At 45.7% G+C, this 12,229-nt stretch overlaps 1 protein-coding gene across 1 annotated transcript in view; it reads left to right on the top strand.

Moving 5' to 3' along the window:
- Positions 1–304: 304 nt before the first annotated feature.
- The window catches only part of CRY1 (cryptochrome circadian regulator 1), a 184,367-nt gene continuing 172,442 nt past the window's right edge, over positions 305–12,229 (top strand). Inside the window, exon 1 of the mRNA XM_069228379.1 lies at positions 305–1,161. Within this exon, the coding sequence (XP_069084480.1) occupies positions 1,004–1,161 (158 nt within the window). The 5' untranslated portion in view covers positions 305–1,003. The remainder of the gene's footprint in view (positions 1,162–12,229) is intronic.

Raw genomic sequence — 12,229 nt, 5'->3', positions numbered from 1 at the left:
GAGCATCTCCTGGGAAAAGAACAAATCAGAAAACGCCGAGGTTACGCCTGCTCAGTGCGTGGAGCCTGCTAGCTCTGGCGGCTCCAGACACTTCTCCGGGAGGTGGTGCGCGGCAAACCTCTTATACCAGCCACCGCCCACTTCACGGAACACCGGTGTGTGACCATAACAGGAGCACACGAGGGGAAGCGCGTGAGCGCTCCGCCGTGCCAGAACTGGCGCATGCGCACCAAAGAGCAGCCTGGGGAAGCACGTACAGGCGGACGTCAGCGGTCCCTGCTGTTGGGACCCAGTGTTATGCTTTACATAACAGCCCAGGCTGACCTGAGGGAAGGAGCGCGGCGTCACATGCAAGATCCCGCGTCCACCCCGGCACGCGCGCTCTCCCGGTGGGACTGCCCTGCTGCCAGCGCCAGCCCTCGCTGAACAGGAGTCCCCCCCGCCCAAGCTGGTAGACACCGTTGGCGATCCCCAGGCTTTTCCGCTGCCTCTTTGCAACCAGCCTCCCTGCCTGTATGGTTGGCAACTCTCGCGGCTGTGAATATCTGATGCTAATCTCCAGCCAGCTTCCCTGCCAATTTGAAACCCCTGCCCGCGTGCACTGGTAATCACCGCTGCCCACGCACTGCCAGCCCCGCAGCAGATCAGCATCTTTTGCCCACCTGTACAGGGACGGCTAGCGACCACCAGAGCTCCCTGTACCTGTTGCCAGCCAGCTTCGCCGACCGATAGCACCACTGCCCATCTCTAGTACTACCCCTACCCTCTCGCTGCCCGATACCACCACGCCCCAGGTGCCCCATGCCCCCAACCCCCTCCCTCCATCACCTCTGCGCCGAGGGCGAGCCCCCTACCGCCCATCACCGCATCCCAACAGCCGTGAGCTGCTGCTTGCCCGACCACCGGCGCGGCGGGCAGAGGGGCTGAGAGGGCTCGGCAGTGCCAGGAGCTGCAGGACACGGGAAGGACCTTCGACGCGCAGAGCCCCTGCTGCTCCCTCACTATGGGGGTCAACGCGGTGCACTGGTTCCGCAAGGGGCTGCGACTGCACGACAACCCCGCGCTGCGGGACAGCATCCAGGGAGCCGACACCGTGCGCTGTGTCTACATCCTGGACCCCTGGTTTGCGGGCTCCTCCAATGTGGGCATCAACCGATGGAGGTATGTCACACATTGGAGGGCATTTTCCGGGGGGGGGGGGGGAGCAGAATATTTGAGGTGAGAGGGTTGGGCGTGGGGCATGTTTTAAGCAAAGGTGAACTTGTAAAGCCGCGCAGTGTGGCTTTTTTTCAGCTATGTATTGGAGACTGCTGCATGCAATATTTGTGGTAATGGGGAAATTAGCAGTAAAAAAAAGCCGATCCACTAGACAATAAAACAGACAAACACCCAAAACTGGCTCTTATTCTGATCTCTCAGAACAGCCCTTCTGGCACTGCTAGATACTAGCCCTATAGGCCAGTTCGACTCTGGCAGCAGTTGCCACCTGTGCCTGGTATTCGGGGTCTTTAAGAGGAGCACAGAGCCTATGTATCTCAGTGATCTAGAGATAACATATTTCTCCTCCCCAAAGTAGCTCCCGCACACAGTGAGTCCGAGACAGTAGCGTAGCCCGAAAGGGTCTCATCAACCCTCTACAGTGTGATAAGGGCCCCCTGATTCTCGCATATCTTACTCATTAGCCTCGGGGTGGAAGAGAACCCCTGAAGGGCAGGGCTTGCTCTCTGCGTCGCAGGGGCTGCAGGGACCTGCGTTACACTCCTCCTGATCGCGGGCTTCAGGACAGCCCTGGACAGCTCCAGCGGTGTCCCACACAATCGAACGGACTGCATCCAGGAAACCTACAGGGTTATGTACATGGCGCCCTCTAGCGTTCTCTCCTGAGTGAAGAAGATGGGTTAATTTGTTTATTTTGTAGCAGCTTTTCGTTTGCCGCTAATTCGTATATTCTTCTAATGGGAGTGATTTATTATAAATAAATCTCTTGGTTCCGAGTATTTTTTTAAGTGTAATGGTCATGCATTCCGAGGGTCAGTCTTGAGAACGCAGAGTACTGATTTTCACATCCGTTTGCTCATGTTTTCGTTATCTTAGTCAATTCTGAACAATCCAATCCAGTTGCGCTTTATAATCTGTTCCCCTTTAACCACTGCCACTCTTTTTAAGATCTAACGCTTAAAGACATATTTGAGAGTTGTTTTGAGTCTGGTGGGGCATATATGAGTAGAGGAACAGGTTAAATATGCATGGCATGTTACACCACGATTCGAAACAAATAGGCACTTTTGGGTAAGAAATTGTAGTACTAATTTGTTTTCTATGACAATAAAAGCTTAGTTTATAACAGCAAGAAATGTTACTCAGTGCCGTCGAACTTATTCTGTTCACTTTCCGAGGTTAAAATGTTGGGTGTGGTACTTCTGGCATTCAGACGAGTAGTCCGCAAGTTACTAGCAGATTGCTGTAATACGTGTTACTCTGCAGCAGGCGCATTATCCCACCGAGACATTTTACGTTCACGAGTAGCCTTTGTCTGAAGAGTTATACACACACACTTGAGCGCGCATGACTGAAGCAGTCACTCAACTCCCTGAGCTGTACTTTGCACACAAGTGTCTGAAGCCTGCGCTTGAATACGTGACCTCTCTCATGGGCGCGAAAGACAGTCACAAGTTGACTACATGAATAGTTTATTCAGAAGACTCCTTATCACTACAGGTCTCACTTGAATCGGAGCTTGTGAACGTCAGGTTTAACTAGAGGTGTCGCCCACTCAGCTCGAGGTCCTCTTTGATCCACGAGCCCAATGCGAGGCCGAGCCTCCATGTGGTTTCTGCCTGCCACTCATGATCTGTCATCATGCCCCCACAATGAACAACAAGCATTGGCAAAGCTAATAAGTCTCACCTTTGAAACTATTGGCTGTGCTATTGCCTTTTTGTTTCTGCTGTACAGCATGTGCATTACCGACTTTGGCAATTATTTGTGATCGTGCTATATTGCAGCATGACTGAAAATATTACTAAGAAAAAGTACTACGATGCATCTATTGGTGCACTTTTTTAAATAAAAAAAAACACATTAGCCCTTACTGCATCATAACACTTTTTAAAACTAGTTTTAGCCACACTGCAAAGCATCTGTGTTGCTGCACAGCATGGCTACAAATCATTACCAAAGCCAATAGCTCTCATAGGTGAGACCTATTGGCTTTGCCAATACTTGTTATTTATAGTGTGAGGCAGGACTGAGAGTTTCACAGTAATTGCATGTTTCGATGTCCACGCCCAAATTGAATTCCCCGCCCACCAAAAGGGTCGATGTGCTGCTTCTCTGCATCCATGAATTGATAGAGTGGTGCTAATACACTGGTTATCTGATGGAATTCCAGGTTTCCGTGTCTGCAACACACAGGATTAGAGATCGGGTGCATTGTACATTTATTAAAACAAATATTTGCATCCTGACAGTATCTTGTTTTCAGGAGCTGTGAGGTGGAGCTGCATAGCACCTCCCACAGTCATCTTTCCCATATGGTAGCACATGTGTGGGAAACTTAGAACCCAATTAGGGATATATACTGCTACACCTGGCTTGTCCTTTGCTACCCCGCCACATTCTTTATTACTCGTCCTGCAGGGATCATGACAGCAGCAGGAACAAGAAGTGAATGCTGTGAAGACAACGAGGACGAGACACGAGCTCTGACATTTCCACTAATCCTGGGTGAATCAATACCACTGGCGAGGGTGATAACCACAGTGCATGTGGGGTGGGTGGGGCTCTGCGCACAAGCACAGGTTTCAAGGCCTCGCCCATCTCCCACCTCTGCTGAAACTGGTATGCGTGCTGTGAGGCGAACACTAGTCCCTTTATCTCAAGGTGCTAGTGATGTTATTGCACCAAAACTGGCATTGCATACAGCACCAGCTCTTTTGCATGTATCCAATTTAAGCACAACACATTGTGCACACTGAGCTGTTCTTCAGCACATATTGGGCCTGATTCTAACTTTGGAGGACGGTGTTAAACCGTCCCAAAAGTGGCGGATATACCACCTACCGTATTACGAGTTCCATAGGATATAATGGACTCGTAATACGGTAGGTGGTATATCCGCCACTTTTGGGACGGTTTAACACCGTCCTCCAAAGTTAGAATCAGGCCCATTGTATCTTACAATCACTGAACAAACTGCATAAAAACCTTGTTTAAAGAAATTATACTGGCTAAATAAATATTCATCTTGAGGCCCAGTGTGCGTAAGTGTGTTTGTGTGCATGCATTGTGAACTCTTGAGAAAGTAGGGATTCTTTGTGTACCGCGAGTCTCATAGTTCCTAAATAAATCTAAAATATGGAACAAAACAGCTATGGCCGAACAACTTGTGTGTGTGAAAAAGGGGGAGAGATAATACGCAATGAGTTTGTTTGCCCTACCCAGTGTTCGCAGGGGTGTTCGGAGGAATCCGAAACCAGTAAGAGAGAAGAGACCAAACAAGAAAAACAAGCATTTGGAATGCTATGGGTCTCCCGTTTGCTCGAGTTAGAGCTATTAGCGTTGTAAATTCCTAACTGGACTTTTCTTGCCACATAAATTAAAAATGAAAATTAAAACAATTAACATAAGCAAGTCAATTCAAAGCACCACGGCCGCCATGAGCGCAAAGGAGAGACACAAAAGGAAAAAGAAGTTCGCTCGCAGTCAAACATGTCAGCAATTGTGCATTTATCCATGTAACAGGGTCGATGGCCAAGGCAGTAACAAATCTGCCCCAAGGAGGGACAAACGTAAAGCATTTACCAATGATACTAAAGGATTTTTGAATGGCAAGCCCATAAACGAATGATAGTGATGGGCGTGCGGTGGACATGGTTAAAAGCCCACAGATAGATTACAACAGGCAAGAGCGCTTGCTGGCTCGACCTAAAAAGTGCAAGTGCTATGGAGGGAGCTGCAAGAGGTGAGAGTGGGATGGGGGAAGAACTAGTACCCTAATCACATCGGGGCAGCGGACAGGCACTGATTAAATCTGTGCTTGGTCCTTGCCCCACAGAAACACTCAGAAGTGACGTTCAGCCAACATTGACGAATTAAGGAGACTGCAAATAAGGTAGACGCTTAAGCGCACAAATGGTAAGCAATGAGGGGGGGCTCTAAGCTAGGGTGACCAGAATTTTAAGGCCAAAAACCGGGACATTTCACCCAAAAAAAGAAGAAGGACTACAATTTTATTTCAAACGAGTGCACAGAATGACAGCGCTCATCAGCACAGAATTACAGAAGGGACACTAAGAACATAATCAAAATTAAATTTTTAAAGCCAGTGTAATGCCTGTTAATTAAATTGCTTTCTGATAAAACCTGCTAACTATCTCATCTTTGGAAAACCAAAAAAAATCACCTCCCACAGTTTTCAGGCAACCCTCTTTAAAAACCGGGACATGAGCTAAATTCCCCGAAATCTGCTGTGACAGCCAGTGGAAAACCGGGACGGACCCGACAAATCTGAGACCCCTGGTGAGCATACTCCAAGCCCTTCTTGTACACAATAGTGTCTCGCAAGCAAGACGCATGCTCTAGCGCATGCTCTCACAGTCTCAACCCCAACAAGCATTAGCCTTTTGGTGTTAAAATTGAGAGAAAGATATACCCATGAGCTGGCTAAATTGCATAATGTTAAACAAGTAAATCTGGGATTTGTCCTGGTTTCCTCACTTGACCAAACTATGCAACTAGGCAAATATTTTATTTCACAAAGCTACTTATATGAGAGCACCTCCAAATAGCTGAGTTCAGGAGGTGGGGTGTACAAAAACACTCTTACGTTTTATGTGGTGTGTATGTAATATACTATAACGTTAATTTAGCTATAACAAAAATCTTACCCACAGTTAGAGTTTTTATGACAGCTGGATTTTCTCATAATTCACATTGACTTCAGGGTGGGAGCAGTAATGTTTTTAATTTCATGTGTAAAATATAATACTTTTAATACTTACCTCTTATTGTTGTGATATAATCTGTTGCACAAGGTGAACGCTTCCACGTAGTAAAGAAATATACCTTTTGAAGAGACTGTCACAATTTTTGCATCATGTCTTTGCATGGTTTACATGTCAACTATTTGCAGGGCTCGGCTCGTGCGCAGGCTCGGAGAGCCAAGCCAGACTACTCGCTCAACTCTCTCTGTTAATTTGTTGGCTCGCCCACCTCTAGGATTAACCCACATTTTGTGCATTAATCTGCTAAACTGCGTTTGGAGCTTGTGTCCTACAGCCTGCACAGTGTGCAGGGATTTCCATAGCAGCTCTGAGCTCAGCATCTTGTTCAGCTTTAAGCGTGTGATCTTCAACATAAAGACAGATCTCAGCAGCACGCACCGATTTCTCTGAGCTTCATATCAGCTTATCATGTTTAACCACTGTGTCTCACTGGTTAACTTTTCCTTAATGCTGTCACAATGTTCAGTGGTTTCTCTAGCTCATCCGTTCGTTCAGAGGACAGACTCATGTAAACCACTAGAGCGATATACATGGAGGCCGTCCATAACGTGTTCCTATTGCTTAGTTCGTGGTGCTGCTCTTGGATTTGAACCCGTGGGTTACACCGTTTTCTGAGGCAGATGCACTGACCCCAGTAGAACGGTGAAACGCGTGAAGACAAATACATTTTTAGGATTATGCCAATGTGAAGTATATATCGTTGTAGGTGTACTTTCTGAGCATTCTATGGCCGTTTCAGTATTAGGATGCCAGAGCATACAGCAAATCAGGATAGCGGTGCATGAGAGCTCTGAGGGTGGGTCTGTAATACCACACTTGCGTATAATGGCGTTAAGGACAGAGGTACATCATGAGAGCTCTGAAGGTGGGTCTGTAATATCACACTTGCGTATAATGGCGTTAAGGACAGAGGTACATCATGAGAGCTCTGAAGGTGGGTCTGTAATTTCCCAGTAGTGTATAATGTGATTTAGACTAGCTGTGCTTTATAAGAGGTCCGTGGGTGTGTCTGTAATACCACACTGGTGTATGATGTGAGTCAGGCTCTCCGTGCATCATGAGAGGCCTGACGGTGTGTCTGTAGTACAATACTGGTGTATAATATGATTCAGGATAGAGATACTTTATTAGAGTCCCGAGGGCATATCAGTAGTAGCACACTAGTGTATAATGTGAGGCAGGCTAGAGGTGTATCATGAGAGCTCTGAGGGTATGTCTTTGACGAGAATGGTTGTGAAAAAGTACTTGTGGATAGGAGACAACATCCACCAGAGAAACACTTTGCTTGGGTAATAGCAAGTGCAGTGTCAGTTCCCCAAAGACAGGTGTGAAAACATGCTCTACAGACACTTAAAACATCCTCTCATCTCTTGCATTGATTTGCTTGAGTCTGTACATAGCAGATCCACCCTTTGCAGGCTTCGATTTGCGGACTCCAAAAGGTTATCTTGTGACTCACTGAATCTTAAAGAGGGTGGATTGTCATTAGTGATTCCATGCCTGTGTTATTTTGGGGAAAATGTGGTCTTGTGGTTCGGTTGGAGACTTCAGAACCACGTAACCTAGATTGAAATGCCTAATACAATTGTCAGTTACTGGTAAGATCACTGTTTTTCATGCACATCAGTTCTGTTGTATACCAAGAGGTGTTTAAGTGTGATGTGTGTGCAGTACAAGAAAGTGTACAAAATTATTCACATGGCTGCATGGGTGCCCATCTCTTTCGTCCATACCAAAGAACCACAGCTTCCAAATAGTAGACTCTGGGCTTGGCTTATTGAAAGAGAGCTACATGATAAGCCCTCCGCTGGATGGGGTGAAGGTATGGTCTGTTAGCAGCAACACTCCTGCATTGACTTCACATGGTCCAGGACCTTCCTGGTACATCCCCAATAACTTCAAATCTAGCCTTAAATTGCTGATGATATAATACTACAACAGTGGCTCAAGGCAGTGTCAGTTACAGAAAAGTCTTAAAATGGTCAGTAGGTTAATGAATAATCCATTCAAGTGACCAAAGAAGCAGCTTCTGGGCAAAGTAGGCCAGTATTACAGAATATAGTTTGAAGTATTTAGTGAAGTAACTGTATGCAATGGTAAGAATCATATCGTGCTCCATACCATTTCACCTAAGACCTTTGGTGGAGGCAGAGTTTAAAAGCTGGAGGACCGGGGAGGGATTGGAAATATCTGTGGTCCCACAGTGTGGTTGTCACCTGTGATGGTAATGATAAAACCTGAGCAACTAGGATCAATACGGCTGAACATAGAAATTAGGCTCCCAAATAAAGAGAGAACTCTCACCTTTCCCCACCTCGGAATGCATCAGAGGAATGAGTTTCTTAGGGATAGTACATTTTTGTGGTCAGTTAGTCTACAGCCTTACTATGCTATCCAAACCCTTGAAGACTCTGACCAAGAAATAACCCAATAGCAATGTGACAGTGGAAATCCAGGCCATCAGGGACCCACTCCTGCATGGTTTGATAGTGAAATATTTCAATTCAAATTGCAGTACAGAACTACATGTAGTTGGTAGCCCTGTGGACAGCACAAATACAATAAGAAAGCGATGGTGAATGGGGCCCCATTGCTTTTGCCAGCTGAGCTTTGTCAGAGACTGAACAGAGGTACTCTAAAATTAAAATTGGAAGAGAAGAGCTGGTGATCCAATGGGACTGCACCCACTCTCATTAGCATCTATGGGACACCACCTCTGGGTAGCCACTGGCCACAAGTCCCTCCTATCCCTCTCTATATGTATGGCAGGATCGTCCACCCCATCCTCCTCCCTGCATTAAGAATCCCTTCAGTTAGAAAAGTATAGCTTCACCATGTCATGCAAGTCTGTTTGGCTGCAACAGTCTGACTACCTCTTGAGACACCCGCAGCAGGGCAGGACAACCCACCACTGTCTGAGGGACAATGCATAGGAACATGTAAACTATGCTGTACATGTGGCTTGCCCTAACACTCTATTGCTCAAAGACAATAAACTAAAAATATATCAGGATGAATGTTTCTAGAAGGCAGAGGAGGCAGAAAAGGAAAACTTGTGGAAACATGTCGGTCCCACACTCATAAAAGAGACGATGTGAGTGGACTCAACCTGTGGAGAGTGTGCAGTGAAATTAGCACCTCCGAGGGTGAAGCTCTTCTAAAGGGGGACAAGAGCATAATTTTCCATTCACTAACTTGTTTAACCAATGGGTTACCGAAACCAAGGCCAGACTAAGGGAAGGTGTATGGTTCCCTGCCATACTGACCAGACAGTGGATTCATGACAGTGGTGCCTAGCATCAGGAAGTACGGAACGTCCCGCCCCTGTAAAAATGGAGGAAGGGTGCACCAAAACATGGACGAAGGTCAGCACAGACGTCGGCCTGCTCCCAGACGTGAGGTACTTACTGGTCCTGACATACTCTTGCAGAGTATGCTTCGTTGTCGAGATAATGCAATTAACAGCTTTCAATCAAGTGCTGCAAAGACTAGAGCACATTTTTAGCGCCTTCGGTTTGCCAGCAATTCTGAAGATCATAATGGACCATCCTTCTACAGATTGGGCTTTTAGCAGTGCATCAAGGTTCTGGACTTTCGACACTGTTAGATTTGTATTTCTGTAGTGGACGATTGCCAAACGGACAAGATTAAGGAGCAAGTCAATCTCTTGTGAAAAAAGCCACGTTTTGAGATTTTCCCTAAAACTACTTACATTGGTCCTGTTTCTCACGCTCAGAGGAAAATAATTCCATTTAGTTTATACTTAGTATACAAAGGACTTGCCCCCTTGAAGGGCCTTTATTGTAGGAATTTAAAAAAGTGGACCGATGGAAGGACTATAAACCAGAAAAGAAGTCGACTGACAAATTCGGGGCCACGGCCATGTAGCGCCTTGAAGCTAAATTCAAAAACTTTTAAATATAGCATACCCTTTTCTACTGAAAGCTACCAGAGAGACCATGTGAGCCCATACATTTAGACCGAGCTGCATAGTTCTTATCCAATTGTGAGCGTTGGGGAGCACGAGGAGAAAATAAGAAAAGTGCTTTTGCATAATCCAGGTTGAGAGCTCACAGGCCTGAAACAATAATGTGCTGTATCTGTCAAGTAAGAAAAGATTTTCTTGAAAATCTTCAAGCAGAGGAAAGATCTCCAGTCGGGATCGGAAAGCAATTGGGTGTTCGGGGCTTCACTGAAATCTTTGGGCCCCACAGAGATGGTCAGGGATAAATAGAGAATGATTAAAATTGCTCTACTTATGCAGCACACTTTAGGAGTTTCTCCGTTTTGGGTGCTAAAAATGTGTATACCTCTACAGTCTTGCTCTCAATACATGAGTTCATGTTTGTTAGTTCCTTTGAATCATATTTATATTGCGTTGAACCGTTTTATGTGATTAGTTTTTTCACATTATTACAAACTTTTAGAAAGCTTAATACAATACATACTTTTGAATTTGGTCCATCACTGTTAATTATAATCCAAATCATTTGTACTTGCTTTATCAATCTTAGAAGGATGAAAGGCAGAGTGTTCTGCCAGGATTCGAACCTAAGACCTTTAGGTGACATATTAATTCTACAATAGATGGAAGACAAGGGACATGAGTCAGAGATAGGTACATATGACGCAACTTGTACCATGCTCAGGGCTATGGTAACTAATTTTCAGTGCTTAATTTGTAAAAGGATAAGCACCAGGGCCCAAAATTTTGTCCAGAAGCCAGAGCACTCACTGTCCTTTTATATATGCCTTTTCACGTTAGTTTTCATCCATGCTTTCTTTCTTTGCACCTGTTTTTTCATCTTTTCTGTCCCTCCTTATTTCCTCCTTTTGTGTTTTTCTCTCTTTTGCTCTTGGTCAAGTCTGGTGAGGAAAAAATAATGCTGGTCCCCAAAAATTAGAGCCAGGGGCCCCACAAGTAGCCACTTGTAACCAGCAGCTCAATTGAAGTACTGCTAATTTGGAGCTATCATGTGATACTTAATGGAGTTCAGTCTTATGGCAGGCACACTTGTGCTTTCCACCTTTAGTAGACACCAGCACATGTGGTTGGATCTCTGATTGCTAAATTCCTTTTTAGGTGTTGCCTGAGGCAGCACATGTGCTGTCATTTGAAAATATTTTATTCACGTACAACGGGCTTAGAGCCCGCCCATTTTGTACTATTGGTTGGCTTCCTTGTCACTTTCATTTCCTTGATTCTCTAGTCAGGGCTTGCCAGCTTCACTTCCTGTTTGTGTGTTTGGCCCTTTCTTGGAGCATGGCCCAAGTACTACTTCCTTTCAGGTCCCATTGTGTTTCCACTGCCCATGCCCTTAAAGGTGGTACTTTTTTATTTTAATTGTAGCATTCCGTAAGATTTCATATTTTTGCAGGCCATCTCCCTGCACACTCTCCGCATTGTTGTTGGTCGAGCTGCAGTACAACATAGTATTGATAATGCCAGTAAATATAATATAGGCAGGACCTGACTATGCTTGTTTTCAACGCACGGAATCGACAGTGTTGGAGAGTACGTGCACATGGCTGTAAATGTGCGCCAGATGTAGCTGGAAATCGAGGTGATTATACAAGCACACAGCCCTGAGGGTTCCGCGCGCCCAGGGCGGTTGTGCACGTCCTCACTGCACCGGCAATCGGGCGTGGTGAGAAAGCTGCGTCTGAAATGTGATGTACAGGGCTGGTGTCCCGAGGCCACCTTATACAACTAGCTGCGTGCAGCATTAGGGCAAGAGGCTGGAAAGGCCTGTTGTCCCTCTACATTTTACTTTTTTAATTGAATTATCTTTGTCCCCTTTGCAGCCTCGATGCAAGGGGCAAAGCTTACCTGCTTTTTCCAGTGATGGGCCCCACATTTTCAGTGGGAGAGAGGGTAGCTGTGCCATATTCACTATCCAACCAAACTAATTTTCACCAGTTGCCTTGTTTGCAATATTGCACGTGTTTACGCACGTTGTGATATCTTGCGTTTGCTGTGCTCGACCTCGGTCTGCTGCTAATAATTTGTACTGCTGGTCAAAAGAAGGAGTTTGATGCAGATCCTTTCACAATTAAAAAACATAAATATAACTACTAGGGGTACTTAAATGGTTAGACACTGTCTGGTCCTGAAGAGCTGCACTTTGAATGGAAGGGTACCAGTTCTTCTCAGGAGCTAATAGGTACTGTAAATAGTGAGTACCTGCTCTTCTGCTTATCCATTTAAAGCACCGGAACACAGA

The sequence above is a fragment of the Pleurodeles waltl genome, chromosome 4_1, assembly GCF_031143425.1.
Source record: "Pleurodeles waltl isolate 20211129_DDA chromosome 4_1, aPleWal1.hap1.20221129, whole genome shotgun sequence".
NCBI lineage: Eukaryota > Metazoa > Chordata > Amphibia > Caudata > Salamandridae > Pleurodeles > Pleurodeles waltl.
Note: the sequence above shows the minus strand (reverse complement) of the source record. Positions and strands in the feature narration are given on the sequence as shown.